Below are 23,391 nucleotides of genomic sequence, written 5' to 3'. Positions count from 1 at the left end.
CTATTTAGGGTCTCTGTCTCTTGGGATTCCTTAGATAACGAATACAAGAGCTCATCCGAGTTCCTCTGCATCTCTCTCTTCACCTTCTGCCAAGGAATCGACTGCTGACCGCGCTGGAAGCCTGCAAAACTGCAACATAGTAGCAAAGACGACTACTGCAACTCTGTAACGCTGATCCTGCCGCCTTCTCGACTGTTTTCCTGGTGGTGCATGCTGTGGGGGTAGTCTGCCTCCTCTCTGCACTAGAAGCTCCGAAGAAACTCACAGACCTACTCAGACACTCACGCACCCACTCACAGATCCACTCAATCCCTTGTGCCCTCACTCACAGCCCTACTCAGATTTTCATGTACCCACTCACAGACCAACTCTGACAGTTACATACCCACTCAGACTCACACACCCACTCACAGATCCATTGTCACCCTCATGCACCCACTCACAAACCCACGCATACAATGACACACCCACTAAAACACTGATGTATGCACTCTTACACCCAGACAGACACTCTCACAGCCACTTTCACCCCCAGATATACCCTCTCACATCTATTCTCACACCCAGAGAGGCCATGGCCTACTCCCGCCATGCAAAGTCAAAGGGCCATGCACAGCATGGGTTTTATTGGTTACCTGCAAGGTCTAGCTGCAGGCCAGATCTTGCAGGCAACCTCCGCTGTGCACACACAGAGGCCGTGCATGGTGCAAGGCTGGGTGCTACACAGATCACCGTAAAATAAAAGTGGAAAATATGTGAAATATTTGGCTTAACTCAGGGATCATCAGAACATAACACTTGACCCATATTCTGATGAAAGGATCTGTATTGAACATTCATCATAACGACCACCTTCCCCTGTTGGGAAAAAAATAGAAAACACCATGCTTCTAAGCTTGTTTCCCACACATTCACTTGTTCTCCTTTTGCTTGCCTCATTTGGTACAATTCTGAAGCACAACCCATCATATCTCCTGTATGTAGATGATGAATGCTGTAATGTCCATATATTTCTTCTGCTTTATCTGAGTCTTCAGAATGATGCAGAAGCAGCTGAGGTGGGACTTTGTGTTCTGATATAGGTTACATATTCTCCCATATCAACATCTTTGTAAAACATATTTTGTAATGTACTTTAGGATATTGCAATGCTTTCTTGACTCTATCCGTGCTCACAGGTTCCTGCCATGCCTTTTAATCTTTAGTAGGCACTCCATCTCCTGAACCACTAGTGGTTCCTCTTCTTCTCTATCTACACCTATAGTTTTAATATTTTCCATATTCAAAGGCAAGTATACAACTACACCTTTTTGACCTTTAAGTAAATCAGAAAGAGGTAGTTTTGTATTTTTGGTTTTTCATTCTAACCATTGCTTGGAAGGGATGCACTACCTGTATGAGAATACACTCATACAGATTTAGGTTTTGAAGATCAGGAAGAATTTGAAAACGTCCACTTTAATATGAACACCTCTAGCATTCCGTTTAGTGAGTTCCACGTTGTCAATTCAATGTTTACATACAATTTGCCTGATTTACTAGTCAAATGAATCTTCAGCTATCAAATAAAGAGCCAATTTAAATCATTGTACTATATCACTTTCTTCCATGCTTTCACAAATATAATTTTTTTTGGTTTGTGATCTGAAATGAGTGGCTACAACAAACATAGACTTTGTCAGGAACTTCTGCAGTTGTTGAAAATGCATCAATTTCATTTTTAGTTTTTTTCTAAAACTGTGCTTGCTTGTATTAGAATTTTCAGTTGGTCTCCACAACCATCTCATTCAAATCAGTTGACCTATCTGAATATCATCTAGAACGGAACTAACTTCATAAGGACTGCCTCTCAATAACAAATAATTTAGGGGGTCTTTACGAGTTTGGAAGGTGGAAAAGGCTGCCTGCCAAACTCCCGCAGTCAGGTTGCCACCAGTGCGACCGCCTTCCCTCGGGCTCCATTACAAGTTCCCCACTGGCACAGAGGGGAACACCCCACAACATTGACGCCAGCTCATAATGGAGCCCGCAGCAATGTTGCAGTGCATGGGGTGCAACAGCACCGACATCCTTTTCACTGTCTGTATTACAGACAGTGAAAACCGTGACAGGGCTGTCCATGGGGACCCTGCACTGCCCATGCTAAGTGTAAGGGCAGTGCACAGGCCCCCTGGGGTCCCCTGAACCCCATCTCTGCCAGCTTTCATAAAAAAAAAGCTGGTGGAGAGAGGGATCGCTATCCCAAGGATGGTGCTACAATATCATTTAAAAAAAAAAAAAATTGGGTACAATTCCTGAATATTCACAAATTTCAATGTGATTTAAAAAATAAAAAACAAGCAAAATCTCCTGTGCTTGCTTTCAATATTGCCCCTGGGTGGGTCAGGTCCCGGGGGCATTCCCAAAATATAAAGGAGGGGGGTACACAGGGCCCACTACTAGGGCTCATTGAAACTCCGGGGACCACCACCTTGTCTGGGCATTATTTGTTTGATGATGCAGGGAGGACCGTGAGGAACCCCTGGGCCACTGGGACCACCACCTCCTTAGAGCTAAAACTAAGTATGCGAGGGGCTTCACAGGCCCCCATGGGCACTGCATACTAACACCTTCCTGGGGCAACATCATTATAGTTATGCGGGGGCTGCATGGATGCCCCCAGAAACCACCACCTTTTTGGGGCTAAAACAAATTTTGCAGGAGGGTGTGTGGAACCACTAGGCCCTGGGATCCATCAACATCCCGGAGCTGCCCTTTTAAAAAAAAAAGGAGGGTGGGCAGACACCCCTGGGCCCTGAGGACTGCCACCTAATCAGGACCACACTAAATTTGAGAGGTGAGGCACACAAATATCCCCTGACCCTATTTAAAAATGATGGAGGGGGGAGCCCCCTTCCTGGAGCCATACATGGCCCTGGGTACCGCCAGCCTCCAGGGCTGGCTCATGCTACTTCTGGAGCTTCTGCCAAGTGAAAGCAAACATCACTCTGTTCCCAGCAAGCAGGAGCGCTTGCTGAGAGCAGAGTTTTTAGCTCTTTACCTGCCTGCTATCATATGGGCAGGGAAAGAGATGAAAAGATTGCTCCCACACTCAGGGAGCTGCATTTCCAGCAGCTTCCTACATGTGGGATCAATGCTGACTCGCGCAGGAGGAGGGGAGACAGTTTGGACTTTCTCTCTCCCTTAATGGGATGGATGAGAGAGAGAGAAAGAGATTGTAATTTCAATGCTTGCTCCATACTGTGAGAGAACAGGGCTGATTGCAGAGGCCCCCTAACTTTTTCCCCCATTTTCCACTTCTTGATGGTGTTTTCCTGACTCTGATGGTGCCCTGGGTACTGCTGACTAGTCCCAGGGCCTGTGCTCTGTGTAAAATCAGTATGCAAATTAGGCTAATTATAATTGGCTAAGTCAACCTACCTATCCCTAGAATATGGTAGGGCATGTAAGTTTAGGGACCCTAGCATAGGTAGTGCACCCATAGGTGCACTGCTGCAGTGCCCAGTGTCATTTTAAAGGCAGGTCTTCCTTGCTGGCTGCTTTTAAATTAAGGTTACATGCAAATTTGACTTTGGAGTTAAAAGTAGTTCCAAAGCCGTAAACTACCTTATTTTTACATATAAGTCACCCCTAAGGAGTGCCCTATGTGACCCTATGGCTAGGTGCCATGTAACTATAAGCAGGGACCTTATAAAAATAGTTTTATAAGCCCTGGTGAGGTAAAACAGCCAAATTAGTTTTTCCCTCATTATAGTGAATGGCCTCCATAGGGTAGAATGGAAAGACATTATTTTAATTTAAAAAATCCCCTTAAGTAATAGATACCAGAAGTTTGGTATCAAATTAATTGTTATGATAAATCCCACAACTTCCAGTTGTGGGATTCAATATCAGCCCTGCAGTGTTTTTGCTGCTGTGCTCTGATTGGTCAGCCTCTGGCAGCCTGGCCAGGCTGCCTTGATAAGGTGTGAAGTGGCCTGGCTCAGCACAAAGAGATGTGACTTGGGGAGGAGATCTCCCCTCAGGAGATGGGGAAGTAGGAAGGGGCAGGGCGGCCAAACTGGTCGTCAAAGGCAGAGAAGGTCATTTGCACAACCCAGCAACACCCTCACATCCTGCAAACCCAGACAATTAGGTGCCCCCTTGATTAGATTAGGAGAGGGCAGGAGAGGGGTGTGTTTAGGATTTTTAGCCACACCTGTGGGTGGGCTCAGCCAGATGTAACCTCCAAAAATCACTTTCAGCCATGATTGATTTTTGAGGAATGTTGCTCCCTGGGATTGATTTTTGCCACACTTCCCAGGAAGTGTTCATCACAGGGGAAAGGACCCTGCCCCTGATTGGAGAACCAGGACCCCCTGTTTTTCACTCAGGGGCAGGGATAAAACTGGCAGATCTGCACCCACACCTCAGTTCCCTATCAGATTCCAAAAAGGAAGAACTACAGGAGAAGAAGGACTGCCCTGCTGGACCCCTGACCTGCACCTGGACACTGCACTCTGGAGGACTGCACCAGCAGCACACTTGGGCTTCACCACTAAAAGTCTTCTACTGCTTCAAGAAGGGACTCCCTGTTTGCTGCAGGTACAAAGTAGCTGCCCAGAGTCCTCTGCATCAAGTCCTGCAAGCAAAGCCCAGCTGACTAGCGTCCAAGGGCCATTTGAGGGTTCTGACCAGGTGCATTCTGGTAATTGTAGTCCCAACTCCCAAGGAGCAGCTCAGATCTTCTGGAACCTTGGATCAAGTTGTGGACACTTTAGGGACACAAAAAGGACATCTGGAAAAGATCCAGAAGTTTGGAGACGTTTAGAGCAACGCCATAAGTTGAAGAGGGGCATTGTGGGAGTTGTAGTCCCAGACCCCAAGAGGCACACCAGAACCTCTCAACCCTTGGCTGGTGCTGTGGACCACTTTCCTGAATCAAACACTTCTGAAAATAAGTGTGACAGTGTTACCTCGTGGGTGGCCTGAACTCTGGACTTGGTCCCTTTCCAGTGTGACCTTTTTTTAACCCTTTGAGCGCTAGTTGCTTCTATGTGCTAGAAAGCATTAATTCTTTAAGAATTCATATCTCTGGTTCCCCTTATCTGATTTTATTAGTTTTTGTGCCATTTTAAAGCTAAAAATATTTCCTATTTTTATAAATTGATTTTCTATTTTTAAACTGTTTCCTGTGTTTTATTTAATTACTGTTTTGTGATATTTGAATGCTTTACGCTTTGTCTCCTAAGTTAAGCCTTGCCGCTCGTTGCCAAGCTACCAAGGGTTGAGCTGGGTTTAATTTACTGAGAGCTAACTGGACCTAAGTGAAGGTTTGTGGCCTATTGCTAAGTGTAGGTACTTATCTGCCCTTACCAATAAAGTATCACACTACCATGATGTTTGGTACAAATGTTATAGTTACATTTTGATGAACAGCAGACATACTGGTAAATTCTTGGACTGGCATTGAAAAGGTTAAAGGTTCAAATACTGGTATCCTATGGCAGTGTGTTTATTTACTTGTTACTTTTTCTGCATCAATAATCTTTGGCTCAAATGTCATAGATATATCTGGACAATGCACAGTAAGGAGTCACCTGTGGCCTAGTAATTTAGTCTCAGACACTCACACAGAAGGTTGCAAGTTTCAGTCTAGATATGTCAGTTGTCATTTCTCAGCTTTAAATTGTTTACATCTTCAAATATATAAGGCGCTTAGAGAAAGGAGATTTACTTGCCAGAGCATTTTTTTTCAATTTGTAGTAACTATTTCTCATTCTAAGTGGTGTTGTGTTGTATAGGGTGTTGGCTGTAGGAATTGGCTGCCGGCCATTAATTGCAGCCAACCTATACCACGCACAGCCAAAGCCCATGTGTAGTGGTGGGTTGGGTGGTTATAGGCGGTTGGCTGCAGAGTCTTCCTACAAGCCAGGCCCTGGAGCCAACCTCCACCTCTTATTTCATTTAAGTTGGTGCCTGGTGCCCACTTGAGGCACCAACAAATCCTAAGAATGGGGGCTGAAGGGGAAGCCCCGCAGCCCACAAGGCACAAGATGGCTCTCACATGGGACCCAGGATTGCTCCCGCTCCAGTGGGAGCAGCTGCTTCTGATTGCTCTTGCCGAGTGTGAGAAATCAGAGTTTCCCTGCCTGCAAGAGCATGGGCAGGGAAACAGCAGTGTTCTCCCAGCTGGAGGGAGCATTTTCAAAGCTTTGGCCAGGAGGAAACATACTATCCCTGCCCACAATCCTGCAGACGGGTAAAATAACTGTGTCTAGGGGTGGGATCGCCGGGACAAGGGTACAGAGCTAGCACTTTGTAAGGCTCGGAGAGAGGGTGTACTACTTATTCTTTAGCCCGGGTGACGCTAAATGGGAAACATTCATGCATTTTGATCAAAGTTCATCAAACTTTCCAAAACATTTATCCATCTCATTCCCTTGTTGGAAAGTTTTGAGGTGATCCATCAGGTGGTGGGGCAAACAAACGATGTATTTTGCCCACCTCCCATAGATATTTTAAGAAGCTTTTTCAATAAAAAATGGCTAAACAGAAATACACAACATTTTGCAGAAATGTAGATCTTCATATAAAAAACATGGTTTGGTGTAAATCTATTCCACGGGTTTTAAGAAATTAAGTTTAAAAAGTTAGTCACATCTGGATATGTGTAACTCCTGCAGTACCACCATCAAAAAATAGCATTTTGATTGGCTGAGAGGAGTTCATTTACCTGTCGCCCATCTCAACTGAATGAGCTAACTGGATGGCCGCAGCATTAACTGAAAAGTTGCATCCACCATTACAGGACATGGGGACAAAGCATTTTAATAGGCCTTGTTTACCATTATAATTGGTGACTGCACCACATGACTGATCAAAATGTTACAGTCAATGATTTTGAAACTTTGGTAGTGAAAACTTGGTATCTTCTTTCTAAGATGCTCACATGTATGAAGCATGATTCTCATTCATTTATTGTCTTTTTGTGTGCTTTTAGGACAGATCATTTGTATGGACTGATGGCTCACAGTGGGATTATCAGAAATGGCGCCAAGGGGAACCCAACAACACTGGTGGTCGTGAGCCATGCATCGACTTCAACTTTGCCAGTAAGTCAAAGAAAAAGCCTGGGGGGTCCCTAACTACAGACAGGAAATCCACAGGCATCAATATGTCAGTCTTTTATTTGTTATTTTATTTTTTATAATATTATATATTTTAATTCCCATTCAATGCAGATAAACAAATGATGGTTAGGAGATGAATTACAATATATAATTTGCATTAGCTCGTCTGTTCTGCAGTGAAAGTTCAGTCTTCATTTCCTACCGACTGCATATCTTCAAATAAAGTGCTTTTCCACGCCACCAACACTATTATTTATCTTCTGTATTGCTCATCAGATAAGCATAATTTAAATATTTGGACATTGATCCATTGCACTGCTCATTTTTAGGTTAATTACCCATGAGTAATAGGATTAATTTTGGTAATTTTGTGTTACTCTTTGATATAGGATTATCAATAATAGCTCAATTACACAACCGCAACACTACTTGTGCTTCTGTTTATTCTGCTTATGTTCTTTTGAATTTCGCCACCAAACAACGAGAGAGCTTGCTACATGTGTCCTAAACAACCTTTGAACAGAACAAAGGGGACTCCTAAAAGCAGTTTCCTTATGATCTTGGCATTTATCATTACCAGTGTATTACATGTATTTCAAAGAACCACGCTGAAAAAGTCAGACCAATTGACCTACATGAAATAGTGTTGCCCGTATCATTATAGAGCCGTGGAGACAGACGGCGCCTGTAGTCACACACTGGAGATGGAGTATATGGATTAAGATCTTTCTTTAAATTACCTGTGCCTCTCACGGAGACACTAATCTATCTGTAAGAAGCCCCATCCCTTCACCGATACTTACTTCGTCAAGCCAATGCGCCCAGTAAAGTTCTGTTTGGTATCCTGTAAGTTGTGCATGTTAGCTCTTGCCTGCAGTTGAGAGTTTAATAAGCATCTTCTGGGTGAGATGTTTAGCAGTGAGAAGTGTGTTACATGTGTCATTGTGTCGCAACGCTATACCAACCGTAGCTCCCAACCAGAGTAAGGACGGCAGTTCTAACAGATAACTGCTGGTCTTAATGCACGAATGACTTCAAGCATCACAATGCTGAGGGCTTAGCAGTGGTACCCAAAGCTAGTCCAGGGGCATTAAGTCTCAAAAGTAGAAGCGTTTGATTATTTCTTTACATTGTCTCTATCAAACCAAATAAAAGATTCAGAGCACAATACAGCTTTCATGAGAAAAAACACGTGTAAAAACATACTTCTTATCCACGCAATGTAGTGTGTGGATCAAAAATGTGCAGTGAGTCAAAATAGAACAGTAGTGTTACAATTCACCATTCATAGACAAAGGGAAATTGTTGAATTGCAGATATTAGGCAAAGAATAGGAAAGGTACAGAACTGCAGTGTTTGGATTGTGGTGTCTATCCACTTTGCAACGCCTACACTCCTTCATCATATACAGTGCTAAAAATCTGCCAGATCTTTAATCAGTGAGAATATCAGTGAACATTGGTGAAACCCCACTCTCCCATTGTATATTCATCCTAAATTAGAACCATGTTCCAAGGGGTATTGTCATTTAATCCAGCTTTGTGAGTGGATAGATGATAAATACATTTTTGCTGTTTCTCGAACAATAACTTATCTGGATTCCTTTTGGCACGTTGTTCATTAACCATCCATGTCAGGTCATTTGTGGTGTGTCCTGTGGACAGGAAATATTCTGTCATCTTGGTGGTGCTTCTCTTTCAATGGATGTTGCTTATGTTCTCACATATTCAAGGTTGTATTTATTTTTCTGCTAGTCATGCCAATGTACTATAACCCACAGGGGCAAGGTGTCATATAAATTACTTGTGTAGAACTGCAATTTGTATGGTTTATAATAATCCAATTCTAGATCCAGAGTCTTCGCTGTGACTGTTAGGTGGCAAATACTACAATTTCCACGGCGATAGTGCTCTGCAATGTCTAGGAGCCCCCAGCAGTTTAGGACCATGGTTCTAGTATTCCTGTACTTCTTTACTCTAGTGGATATCAGCATATCCCTCAGAAGTATTGCACAGTTATAAGAAAACATACGTTTTTCCCATTTATGTGAACCTGTGTAAAATATTCACCAATCTTTGTTTATGATTTTTTTTTACCTGCTTGGAAACTACATTAAAGGTTTTAACACAAGCTAAAGGAATCTCTGCTGCATTGTGTGTTATGTGTGATATGTCCCAAGAGTGCTTCTCTGTTCTCAATTTCAGGCTCTTTTCAGGGTTTTTTAATGATGGTCTGCAGGTAATCACTGGCCTACAATTTTTCCAAAAGGGTCTTGGCTTGTTGGTTAAAATCTACTATCTTACTACAATTCCTCCTAAGCTCTAGAAATTGGCCATAGGGTAGGTTTTCTTTGAGTGGACGAGGGTGAAAACTATTGAACTTAAGAAGTGTGTTTTTATCTGTGGGGTTTTGAGTTCTTGTCTGCATTCTTATTTGAATATAGTCTCGTCAAGGACCGTGTGTGTAAACTTTAAAAACTTGTCCCAACCATTTGGCCACAGGAAAAAAGGCAAGGTACACAAAAGATCCCCTGACCAGATCACCAGCACATCATCAATATATATTTTCCGTAATATTATGCTCTTCTAAAAAGTGGTGTTGGACTTTAAAATAAATCTGCTTTCAAAATTGTGGGTATAATAACAGGTCACACTTAGGGGAAGGTACTTCTCATTGAAATTCCATATATCTGCAAGCAGAGGGTGCCATCATACTCAAGCAAATTTTTGGTTATTTCTAGCATGAAAGATATTGGTGTTGTGTATTCCCAGTCACCCTGCTCTAGGGTATCATGTGTGACTTTAAGGGTTTTGTCCCGGGGTAGAATTGTATGTAGGCTTTCAATGTCTAAACTCATTAGTAGATTATGGTCAGGATAAAACTGAATCTCCTTCAATATATTGAATAGATCGTAAGTATCTTCCATTTATGCTGAAGTCTTTTGAATCAATCCCTGAGACTACTGAGGCAGCGTTCCTGCTCTTATGTAGTTCTGGAAGAGTGTAGGAATATGGTGTGACAGGGTTACTGATATAAAGGAATTTCGTCCCCTTAATGGATATAATCTTATAATTTTTAACTCTATCAATTGTTTTATCTCCAACTTCAACTCTGGTGTAGGGTCAATTTTATAGGATCTTGTTGTTTTTTGGGTACTGAAGAAGTCTTTTACATTAATTCATTGTTGTAGTCAACAACTATGCCTCCCCCTTGTCTACTGGTTTAATGACAATAACAACGTGGCTTTCAGTAAATTCATGGTTTTTGTCTCCTCTCTAATCATGTTGTGAAATACCTCCATGATATTACTTGTAAGGTCTTTACCTCTCACTATTTGCTAATATTTCAGACTGACAATTACAAGTCTCTTGGCTACATAGCTGAGGAACTGTAGGTTCCAAAACAAACAAATGCATAAAAGTTTGCCATTCAGAAAATGAAGTGCAAAATACAGAATTGTTGCAAGAAGATTTGGCCAGTGCTGCTAACTCTCAGGAGATCTGGTAGCAGCCTATGATACTGTTAAACTGTGTGGAAAGTTGGACTGGCATATTAGGCAGTCAGGTAGTGCCCGAGGAACTGGTCTGATAGTGTGAGTGCCCTTTTTTTGGTTTTTCTTTAGGATTTTGGCCTTGTGGGCCCGTTTTTACTGTTGATTTAACTTATATTAACACTTACATTGACTGTAACAAGCACAAATACATGTAGTCTCCTCAAGCTGGCAAAACAACCTATCCAATGAGTCATTACAAATTCAAAAATGACTAAATATGGATCACTTATTTACCTATCTGATTCACTAATGATGGCCATTTTTAGTGTGTTGCCAGGGTCTATATTCTGTTCCAATCTAATGATGCTTGTTTGACTTACTCATAATACTCCTAGGGCCTGATTTAGAGTTTGGCAGATGGGCTACTCCATCACAAACATTACAGATACCCAATCTGCCATATTACGAATTCCATAGCATATTATGGAATCGTAGTACGGCGGAACGGATATCCATGACAGTAACCCCATCCACCAAACTCTAAATCAGGCCCCTAATAACAAGCATCTGCTCACTCACAGGATACTTGCTAACAGCTTATGGTAATCCAGGTTTGTACTACTCACTCACTTACAAACAGCAAAAGCCACTGGAGTCTTGCAGTGCTCACTCTCGGCACACCCATCGTTGACACTTCTAATAGGTTTGACTTTAACATGCTAATGCATGCAAGCATGATTTTTGCATGATTTGTGCATGCCTTTGTTTGCATGAGTTAGCACATCAAAATCAGGACAACAAGCTAGTCCTGTTGCTTTTTCAATTGCTACATTTTTATGTACTGCCATTTTTTGTAATATAAAGTCAAAAAAACAAAATGAAGAGAACATATATCCACCAATCCTAAAATTCAGATGCTAAAATGTATATTTTCTTTCTGGGCTTGGCAGATTGAATACTGAATGGGGGACACTATAATTTGCCCTGCTCCCTTTCTGAATTATACAAGGCATCCAACCAGTTGCAGATCCAGGGTGCACAATTCACCAGTAAGGTTGCACAGTAGCATAATTTCTCAAATTTTGTTATCAGATGTGTGCTGTTGACCTAGGGCTAATTAAAGGGTAAATCTGTAAATACATTGTCTCCACTGGTCGAAAGAAGCGAGGATCACCGGATAGGTATTGGAAGACACCGGCAGATCTTCTTGAATATGGATCTATTGGGATGAAATTGAAATATTGTAAGTACAGATTTTTATTGTATAAACATGGGTGCAAACTTAATTACCTATACTAACCCCATGAAGACTCCCTACAGTATTAGGAAAATAGATGCTGTTTATCTATTAGAATTATGACCAAAATAACAAAAATCCAATCAAGCTATTTCAGTATTGAAATTAAGCAAAAGGTGCGCCATGCAATCTCAGGGCTTCATTTACAAGGCCCTAGTGGCACACTGAGCCACCGGAGCATTATTTCTTTTATGCTCCAGTGGCACAGTGTGCCAGCCCATATTTACAAGGCCACGTAATAAAGCTACCATGCATGGCTTTTCATGGGCCACGTAATAAAGCTACCATGCATGGATTTTCATGGCTTTGTAAATATGGACCCCTTTCATGCATAACACTGTGTGAAAGGGGCATTCTATGGGTTTTGCTTGAGGTATTCCCCCACAACACCCATGGAACCCAACGGAATCTGATGCATTCCCAGATTTACAAGTCTGGGAATGTGTCAGATTTCCAAAGTTGATGCTCAGGAAAGCGCACACAGCCAGAGTTGCGCTAAGCCGCTCATGCACTCCCACAATGTGTCTGTGTGTCGATGTCACTCGGCACCAGGTTCAGCCACACTGGGCCGCATTGGAGGTTTTCCTTTGATGTGGTGAGGGCAGGCACAGCTCCTCGCTGCATGCAGGTGAAAGGGGCCACACTGGAGAATGATTTCCTCCAGTGTGTAGCAGTGCAAGATGTGAAGATGGGGGCTCCACCCGGTACAAAGGTCAGAAGTGCTGGGACCTTTGTCTAAGTAGAATAAGTTGATTGAAGTCTGATAAAACTGGCAACTGCACAGTGCGCATACCACGCTCACTTCCCAGCTGTAAATCTGACACGGTAGTACCAAGCAGAGACCGGAGACAGGTTGAGATAATGGAGAGAGCAGCAATCATGCTGATCTCAAGATCTTTGATGTCCCTGAGATCCCAGGAAGAACAGGGGGCAAGCCAGCAAGTCTGTGGAGTAGCTTTGGAAGTGGTTGTTGGTACTTTCTTTTTTTGTGCGTTTTGCAATTCTTTTTATGGGGAGCATCACAAAGGGATACATGGGGTTCAAAAACAAATGATGTAATGATGCAAGAAAGAAACATGAGGAGGAGCATATTAAAGCAGGAGGACAACAGCTGATGCATCCTATCACAGTTCCAGCATGCAAACATGTCCAGGTGCTGTAATGGCACACATTTTCAACTGGGGGTAGGACATACAGTGTGCTTAGTAGGAAGGTCAAGTAATGAAAGTAGGGATGCCTGAATTCGGCCCTTGGATGTATAAATGGTGCAGAAGGGTAGGGTGGGTTGGGTCATACAGGGATACACTGGGTCGCCAGGAGGAGCAGGCTGTGGTCACATAGGGGTGTCGCGTGTTTGCATCCATGGGGAAGTGAGAAAGTGGGTGGGTGGGTAAGCAGGTAAGTAAGTGGGTAAGTGTCCAAGGCGGGATGAGGGTAAGGGGAGAATTAAGGAAAAGCAGGGATTAGGGGTGGGTGAAATAGTGCAAGGGAAGGGTGGGGGAAAAAGAAAGAGGGGAGAGGAGCGGGGTGGGGCGTTTATTTGCAGCAGCAGTGAGGGAAAGGATGGATGTGTCTAAGCAGAACCATGTCAGATCCATTGGCCACATCCATTGATGCTGCATATGGAGGGGGACTTGGGCTGAGCTCAGGGTGGATGTGTGGCACCCCGGAGGAAGGGTGCCAATATTTGAAGGCTTCCATCCTGTCCTGCAGGCTATAAATGACTCTCTCATGGGAAGCTGTCCAATACTTTGCCGACAGCCATTCATCACGAGAAAGGGGTGTGGGGGAGCACCAGTGATGAAGTAAACAGAGCTTAGCTGTAGTAAGTGCCATGTGCAGTAGATGGGGCTGCAGGCATGAGAGGTCTGGAGGCTCCATCATATCATGGAGAAAGATCAGATGACAGGAGAGAGTGAGTTCAACCAGTAGGGTCTTATGTAGTATATTCCCGACTGTGTCCCAATAGGCTCTGATGGGAGGACAATCACACAGAATGTGCACAAGATCGCAGTGGGTAAAAATAAATCGCAGTGGGTATGGGGGCAGCACCAACAATTCACTTGGTGCAATACGCCTGCTGCCCCTAGTTTCACCAGTGTCCCATGCCAGTCTTGCAGGGTTTTGAAGAGTCTGAATTTCATGCAAGTCTCACACGTTCCATGGTCGAGGGCCTCCAATACTTTGGTCCAATCCTCCGCTTCATAGTCCATCTGTAAAATGGTCTGTCATTTAGTGTGGAGGTTAGTCTGTAGGAGAAGGGAAAATAGCTGATATGTCAAAAGGTTGTAAAAACCTGACGGTACTCCACAGAAGCGTCCCCACTTTCTCAGATAGGATACCACTGGTGAGGGTTAGATGACCCAAGGTTTAGGCCTCATACAGTGGTGAAGGCAGTGCTGCAGCTGAAGATATTTCCAAGACTGGTGCTGCAAGAAACTGAACATCTCCCGAAGTGATGCAAAGGACTTAAGGGCACCCCCAGTGAGAATTTGACTGATGCTGTCTATGCCCGCTAGGCACCACTCTTTCCAGTTCATTGGCTGGGCACCGATGCATAGGTTACCATTGCCCCAAAGGGGGGCATGCTCCTGGAGGTTGGAGTTCACACTGAATAGGTGGTGGGCCCAATGCCATGACTTTCTCATCACACTCAGCATTGGGTCGACAGGATGAATTACAGTGGCTCCATTCCCATATAGTGGGTTCAGGCCCCAGGAACACGCCAGAAGCATACATTCTACTTGTACCCACAATGACTAGTCCTATATCCTGCATAGCAGGTAGGTCAATCGAGAAAGGTGGAAAGCTAATGCGTAGTCTTCCACTGCGGGAATTCCCAAACTGCTGCTTATGCGAGGAGCCAAGAGTTTGGTGCTGGCTAGGCGTGGTTGGGAAATCCTGCAGATTAAGGAGTATATACATTTGTCTTTAAAGCGGAGCAGGGGTATAGGGACCAGTAGGGACAGTATGCCCAGGATGTAGGTATACCATGGTAATGTCACCATTCACACTGCTTGGAACCTCTCCCAGAGAGAAAGGCCCAGGTGTGACCATTTCTCAAAATGAAGTTTCATGTGTGCTATCAAGGGGGTGAAGTTGCCCGCTACCATTCAATCTAGGGCTCTGTCAACATGTAGTCCCAGATATCTAAGGCAAGTTGGGGTCCCTCACAACAGGAAACCGTAATTAACCATGCCTGTAGTGATTCATGAAGGGGTAATAACTCACTTTTGTCCCAATGCACTCTATAGCACAAGATAACCGAAAAGTCCATGAGGATATTTTGCAGATCCGGGAGGCAGCGCAGAAGGGCTGTGAGAGTGAGTAGGATATCATCCGCATAGAGATATATCATGGATGTGCCACCTGAAAGAGGGACTTCATGTATAGGCGGCAAGTGTTGGATTGAGGCTGCCAAGAGTTCGATGACCGAGAGGAACAACAGTGGGCAACCCTGTTGCGTCCACTCCCGTATATAGGGAATGGGTCAGAGAGAAAGCCTCCACAGCTCACCTGGACCGTAGGTGTGTCACAGCGCCAGCGAACCTTGGCAATAAAATCATCCCGCAGCCCAGAGTAGAATAGGATTGCAAAAATGCACTACCACTCAATCCTGTTGAAAGCTTTTTCGGCATCTAAAGAGAGTGCAAGGGCATCTTCTTGGAGGTATGCAGAATGATTTCTGCAGGAGTGACCCAAGACGAAGCCCACCTTTGTACGTACCAGTAAATCTTCCAGAATTCTAATGTCTCCATTGAGCAAAAAGATGGTCCTATAGCTTTCACAGAGGTAGGACTGATATCACTGCTCTGTTTGAAGTGGAGCCCAGAGAGCCCATACATTCTGTCTCGCAGAAGGCTTCATATAAGGAGTCCACTGTATCCTTGCCTGTCCATTTATAGAACTTCATGGGTGCTTTGTGGTAAGAGAGCCTAGAGATGGCCTGCGCTATCTCAGTTTTGCTTATTTCCCACTTGAGTAGCTTCTTGCCATCACTATTGAGGCAAGGGATAGATATGCCATCAGGGAAGGTGGCTAAACATCAAAAAACAACAACAAGGAGGGGTGAAAGTGGGAGATTCGGAGGAAGAACTCCTGGACCCGTGTGTAAAGCTCCCGACAGTCAATAAATCAAAAAAAGATACACACGGTTCCAAAATTACCAATAGGTTTCTTTCAAACTAAATGGTTCTGCATTTGACGGAAACCAAAAATGGTCGAAGCAAGGGCCCTCACTCACCGACCGGTGACATGCTTCATCATAGGACCAAGCTCCTCGTCAGGCCGGCACTGCAATGCCTGACAGGCCCCACATAGGGGCTCTTTGCCGGAGATCTTTTGGAAATGATGTATAACCGGTCAAAAATCGTGAAGGATTGGTGTGAGAATAGTTAAAAGTGACTAGAGGTAACAGATCTGTAAATTTATTCTACTACTGAAACCCCTGACATGATTAAAAACAATACTCAGGGATATGGTAGATTAATCCCATCCACACGTTTAGACTGCAGGTAGGACAGCCCTTTTTCTGTTTTACATAGTGAGTCAGTCAATTAACATTCCAGTATATGGTGCACAACAAGGTGGAATCCATGGGAGTTGGGGAAGCCATTGAGCTGGCCAAGGGCGTGTGGTCACATGGCTCACAGGCTGTGTAGATCAGGCCGGGAGATAACAAAGATTGGTGGGCCGGAGGAAGTCCAGGGGTGGATAGGAGGCACCTGGTGGGGGCTAGGGGGGCAGGAGAATGAGTGGGGGAGAACAAGTAGGGAGAGAAGGGGCAAGGGGAGTAAAATGCAAAGAAAAGGCATGCAGGGGATCCCTCTGACTCTGTGGAGAAGGATGCTTCTGTTGTTACCGGGGTCTGGGGTGATGGGGTGAGGTGGAAGGTGAAGGGGGAAGGGAGAGAAAACCAGAAAAGAGTGGCACCAGACCTAGGAGGTCCTCATTGGGGGCCAAAGACTGTAAACAGCAGGTACTGTGAACAGGTCTAGACTTGTTCCACCAATGCTCCTGGAGTCCCCGAGGGGAGGGCAGCCTCAAAGGTATACAGGGGTAAAATAAAGTGATTTTAGAGCTGGGTATGTGGACTAAAAACAAAAAAGGATGGGTTCACTGGGAATGGATAGGGTCTCAGGTATTCATAGTCATGGGGGAGGGATGTGACCAAGACGGTATGTGGGAGGACGCCTGTCAGTCATGCAGGAAGCATCTATCACCCTCCTGAAGGGTAGGGCCAGTAACCATGTAGAGGGGGAAGTGGCAATAGGGATATGAAGGAGGGGAGACTGCAGAGAGGAGGGGGGTGTTGGGGAAATGGTCAAGCAGAGCCACATAGTCAATTCAGGAGGTTCGGACAGACACCATGAGACAAAACAACATCAGAGCAGCGGGTATACCAGTTCAGAAAACAATGTTGAACAAAAAACAGTAATAAAATCCTATGAGACTATAAGTCCCAACATAATGAAGAGGCATGTATGAGCAAAACATGAGTCACTGTTACAGCTTGGGAACACAACATGTGGAAGTCTCATATGAAGGATCTGCATCAGGTGCGACAATGGGGATCACCAATGCCAGCAGGGAGGAGACCACCCTGTACGCCATCCTTTGTGGTCTAACAAAAGGTCATAGAGATTTGGCTATGCTGGGATGTATAGCAGGACATCCCAATAATAAGGCAAACAGTACCCCCCCTCAAAAGAGGCACCATGTGCACCAGTAGTAATACTAGCCAGATGTGACCAAAGGAGGTGTCAAACGGATAGGCTGTAACCAGGCATTTGCAGGGCAGGGCAACCCTTTACATTTCAGAGAAATAGAGATACATTACAATAACCCTGAATACGTCCCTGGAGGGTGCCATGCAGTGAGCGTTCATGTTAGATTAGCAAGAGGCAGGACAGTGTGAAGCATGAACAAACTTAAGTAGTCCAATGAACCACTTCCCTTTGTCGCACATCAGTACACAGAGGTTTAGTCATAACTAGCATATTTTCATTTTGTCTCAAGATAAGGCATTTAGTGGGCATCCCTGAGGAATCAGTTGTGGGTCAAAAAGTTTAGGCTTCATGGGAAATCGACAATGACATTCAAAGGATATACTCAAGTGCTCCTTCTATGGGTCACAGGGGCCACAATCAGTTTATTGCTAAGCCTCAGGACTAGGGTCAGGCTGCAGGCTACATATTAGCCCTTGGTAAACAAAGGTTTCAGCAGTGATCCAGACTTGTCATGACCCTGGACTTCAGTCAGGGCCACCATCACTTGGAGAGTCATTTCTCTGCCATCCTGGGATCTCGGCAGTTGATCCAGGACCATGGCTCACTTGAAGGTGTCTTCCAAAGTTTGGTTGCCTTTGTAGATGCAAGGCGGCATGAATGTATCCACATGATGAAAGGTGGGAGACGGGCCGTGCGGTGCATGATGTATTGATTGGTGCGAGAGGCCACCTAGAAAGAGGAGGTGCACATCAAGATCTAAGAAATCCCTGGAGCTGCCGTCGTTAGTTATCCACATCCGGGCAGGCTCAAAAAGTCCAAACCTAATACCCAACTGGCACAATTAGGATCGTGGGGCCAAGTACACCCTCAGTTTATCATTAGTTTCACAGGAAAAGTCAACAACAATGTGTATTTTGTGTCCTTTGAAAACATACAGGCCATGGGGACAGGCTGCTACCGTGATCTGCCAGACTTGTTGTAAGAAATGGGGTCTCTGGTTGGCAGTCAGTACGCACTCTGTCCAAGCCTGGACCCTCACTCTAGTCAGGATAAGGGAGATACACAGCTCAGATAAGCCTGGCTCAACCCCTTGGCAGCTTGGCACAAGCAGTCAGGCTTATCTCAGAGGCAATTTGTACAATCACACGCAGTAACAGTGTGAAAACACCACAAAAGGACTTAACACCAGGTTAGAAAAATAGCCAAATATCTGATCTGTCTGAGTAAAACATGATCAAAATGACAAAAATCCAACATACATAAGCAAAGTTATGATTTTTTAAAGATTAAACTTCAATATAGTGCTTGGAAACACACATGCTTTGAATTAGTGATATCACAGTGTTGTGACAGAGTAGTTCCCAACAATCTGAAGCTAAAAGAGCTGGTCACGGAGTCACACGGACCCCCAGGTACAGTACCTTGTAAAAATGCGGAAACAAGTCTGGGATCGAGGTGTCGCTGGATCCACAGCAGCGTTGGTTCCGGTGCACAGAACGAAAGAGCAGATGCATCTGGTCCTTGTTGTTGGGGTGAGGCACCGTCGGTGCGAAACATTGGATCTGAGCACTTCTGGCGGGGTCGATACCCAGCGGTCACGGCATGGTGCATCGAATTCGGGTGTCATGGACGACGGTCATACAGCACTTCGGGGCTCATAGAGTCATGGACTTCAGCAAGGCTGTGGCGGCATTGGGCCTGCGGGGTCATCACACTCCAGCAAGGACCACGGTTTCAGTTGCAGGTGGGATCTGGCAGTGGCATCAGTCCGGAGTCGTTCAAAGTCAGTTCACTTGGTTCTTCTTGGTTTTTCACCAGCTTCTCCTTCCAAGGGCCCAGGGACTTGATTAGGCAGCTCTTGGCAGAGTAGGAGTTTCAGTAGAAAGTCCAGGGGCTGGGAGAGAAAGTTGTTGATTGCCCTGAGACTTCAGAACAGGGGGCTAGTTCAGTCCAAGCCCTTGGAGAAACTTCACAAGCAGAATACACAGCAAAGTCCAGTCTTTGTCCTCTCCAAGGCAGAAGCAGCAACTGTAGGCCAACCCAGCAAAGCACACACATCAAAGGGTCAGTACTCCTCCTCCATTTCTTCAGCTCTTCTCCTTGGGAGAGGTTCCTCTTGGTTCCAGAAGTGTTCTAAAAATCTGGGGGGGTTGGGTCCACTACTTATACCCTTTTCTGCCTTTGAAGTAGGCAAACTTCAAAGGAAAGTCTCCGTTGTTCACCAGATCCTGCCTTGTCCAGGCCTGGCTCCAGACTCACACCAGGGGGTTGGAGGATACATTGTGTGAGGGCAGGCACAAGCATTGTGAGTGTAAATTACCACTCCTGCATCCATTCTATGGCCCATAAGGTTATGCAGGCTACTCACCAGATCCCTTTGTGTCACTGTCTAGTGGAGATTCACAATCAGCCCAACTGTCAGTCTGACTCAGACAGACAGACAAGGAATACACAAGCAGGCAGAGTCACAGAATGGTTTAGATAATAAAATTATAACTTTCTAAAAGTGATATTTCCAAACTGACAGTCTAAAAAACAACTTTACTAAAAGATATATTTTTAAATTGTGAGTTCAGAGACGCCAAACTCCAAACTTCTATCTGCTCCCAAAAGGAAACTGCACTTAAAAGTTATTTAAAAGCAGCACCCATGTTAACCTATGAGAGAGATAGGCCTTCCAACATTGAAAACCGAATTTGATAGTATTTCACTGTTAGGACATGTAAAACACACCAGTACATGTCCTACCTTTAAAATACACTGCATACTGCCCATGGTGTTACCTACGGCCTAACTTAGGGAACCTTACAGGTATAAAAAGGGAAGTGTTGGGCTTGGCAGATGGGTACACCTGCCAGGTCGAATTGGCAGTTTAAAAACTACACACACAGACACTGCAGTGGCAGGCCTGAGCCATGTTTAACAGGGATACTCATGTGGGTGGTACAGTCAGTGATGCAGGCCCACTAGTAGCATTTGATTTACAGGCCCTTGGCACCTCTAGTGCACATTACTAGGGACTTACTAGTAAATCAAATATGCATATCAAGGACAAGCTAATTACATATACAATTTACACAGGGAACACTTGTACTTTAGCACAGGGCAGCCGTGGTAAAGTGTCCAGAGCTCCAAAACCAGCAAAAGTAAAGTCCAGCCCACAGTCAAAAAATGGGAAGTAGAGGTAAAAAAATACTGGGGAGACCACGTCAAGCATGCCAGGTCTAACACATGTTTATGCCAGAGAAAGCATGGTATTATGGGGCTTACCCGGTCCATCAAGTGTCTACATATAGGACGCATTCTGTGTACTCCTTAGAACTCCAAAGAGGGAATACATTTGAGTCCTGTGAGGGTCAGGAAAAGATCTTGAAGGAAGGTTCTGACATCTGTTTCCTCAGCCTGTTCCGGAATGCCAAAAAAACAGATGTTTCCCTGCAGCTTCTGTCCTCTAGGTCCTTGAGTTTACCTCAACCATAAATTTTAATACCACATTCCTGAACTTAGGGTTAGGCAGGGTCTCTGTATAATGAAATGTATCCTAATTTCTCCAACCACGCACCATTAACTGGGTAGATATTTTACCCTCTAGATAAGATAAATCCACTTCTCTGGCACCTTTATTTACCATGTGTAGGAAAGTACCATCTTGCCTGGCATGTTGCCCCCATTTTTACTGTATGTATGTTTGTTTCTCCCTATGTGTCACTGGAATCCTCCTAGCCAGGACACCAGTATTCATAAAGTATGCCCTGTATGTGTTCCCTGTGTGGTGCCTAACTGTATCACAGAAGTTCTGCTAACTAGAACCTCAGTGTTTATGCTCTCTCTGCTTTTAAAATTGGCACTGCAGGCTAGTGACTAATTTTACCAATTCTGATTGGCACACTGGAACACCCTTGTAATTCCCTAGTATTGTCGTAGTTTGGACTCTTGCTCTGGGCAAGACTGCTGGTTTAAGGATGACAGTACTTTTGTTTGTAGGCGACTGCGTCTTTCCTACAACAAGTCGCAACTGTTATCCCAACCTTACCGGCTCACTAGCAGCACCTCACCAGAAACACAATAGTAAAAGGTGATTTATGGCAGCCGTTTACGCATGGACCCAAAAATAAGACATCTCAGGGAGTGTCGTGGTTAAACGGAGATTACCCTTTTCTCACAGATATTTTATGTCTCATACAAACACAGGCAATGAAACAGATGCAGTAAAGTTATAATAGCTTTTTATTTAACAGAACTGCAATTTGCGATAAGTTGCATGGACTGCAATGATTAGGATAATCATGAATATATATATATATATGAATATAGCAAGTAACAGTATTGTGAAGACAAGAGTCATTGTTACGAAGACCCCCATCATTTTGCAATACATAGAAAAGATATATGAGATGTAAGATTCCCTACTATCCTAAGAAAAAGGCCTAACCTCCTACCTAAAGGAGAGCTGGGTTTGTTAAACTTAATCTGCCAATGCTGTGTCCATGAGAGGAGCCCCAAACCCTTGTTACCTTGGAATGAGGTCTCTATCTCAGACTCCGCAGGGACACGAAGACTGGGTCAGCGTCAAGATGACTGCAGCATCGGTATCAGCGATGGTGGCGATGCCCTCTGGTCAGAATTCCTCTGATTATCTGTCTAAAGTGTGATGTATTTATACAGATCTACAAGGTCCCCTGACGTAGGTGTATTCCTAAACAATAGATAACAGGCATGCTTGGGACGGCAATTAATATCAACAATACCTCTAAAGTATAGAGAGGGAAAATCCCTAAGTGTGAACACCTACTGTTTGTTTCTTTGGTGCTTGATCTTGACGCCTTGGCACGGTGACACTGATAATGTAACTCATAACAAGTGGCCTAACTATAAACAAGACAGCCATCTTAGAAGAAATAAATAATTAAATGGGCTAAGACAGAGCAAGCTAAGTAGGTTAAAAGTCATTAGGTGACAGGGGCACGAGTCTACAAGCCAGAGGCTAAGTTAACTCCTGCTATCCCATTAAAGTGAACTAGGATTCACTACACCCAGTGCTATCGGCACTGTGTCATCCTCATTAAAGGTGACATAAGTAAATCCAAGGGCACCAGCAATTATTCTGATGATCAAATTTGTTTTATTGTCACGTGTGTGTAAGTGTTTAGCTTCTAGCATGTCCCGGTGCATGTCCCTAAGGATGTGTGTGTGTTCAATCGTCCATCATCTGCTAGAAAAATTGGGCTGAATTAAGTCATAAAGTGGCTTGATGCTTTCTGCATAATCTGGAATGTATATTCTGTCAAAATTGAAGAAACCCAGTAATGACTGTAATTTCATAAGTGTGTTTGGAGGCTGTAGTTGAGCACACTTTTCTAGAAAGTGCGGGGCCAGGCTCTTCCCTTCGTTTGATAGCTCATATCCCAGGAACAACACACTAAGAAAGGCTATCTTGCTTTTCTTAAAATTTAATTTATAACTGAGGTCTGCAAATCCCAAAATGATCCGATTGACCCTCGCAAGATGAATGTCAAGGGCGTTGTCAGTGAGATAGATATCATCCACATAGGACAATGCATCGGAATCAATCGGGTGTAAAATTGATGTTACACGGACTGAAAAAAGGCCTGGGCTATTTTTATAGCCTTGAGGTAAACGACAAAAGCGTTTCTGAGAGCCAAATGAAAATGCACTTAGGTCCCTACTTTCACATGCTAAATTTTGGCAGAAAAATCCTTCAGATATATCCAATGTAGTTTTATATTTTTTACGCACTAT

The 23,391-nt window shown here is 44.2% G+C and overlaps 1 protein-coding gene across 1 annotated transcript in view; it reads left to right on the top strand.

Moving 5' to 3' along the window:
* The window catches only part of LOC138302025 (lectin-like), a 157,034-nt gene that overhangs the window by 91,887 nt on the left and 41,756 nt on the right, over positions 1 to 23,391 (top strand). The window contains exon 4 of the mRNA XM_069242442.1: positions 6,983 to 7,094. Coding sequence (XP_069098543.1) covers positions 6,983 to 7,094 — 112 coding nt within the window. The remainder of the gene's footprint in view (positions 1 to 6,982; positions 7,095 to 23,391) is intronic.

This window comes from Pleurodeles waltl, chromosome 6, assembly GCF_031143425.1.
Source record: "Pleurodeles waltl isolate 20211129_DDA chromosome 6, aPleWal1.hap1.20221129, whole genome shotgun sequence".
Taxonomy (NCBI): domain Eukaryota; kingdom Metazoa; phylum Chordata; class Amphibia; order Caudata; family Salamandridae; genus Pleurodeles; species Pleurodeles waltl.
This window is presented reverse-complemented; position numbering and strand designations above follow the sequence as displayed.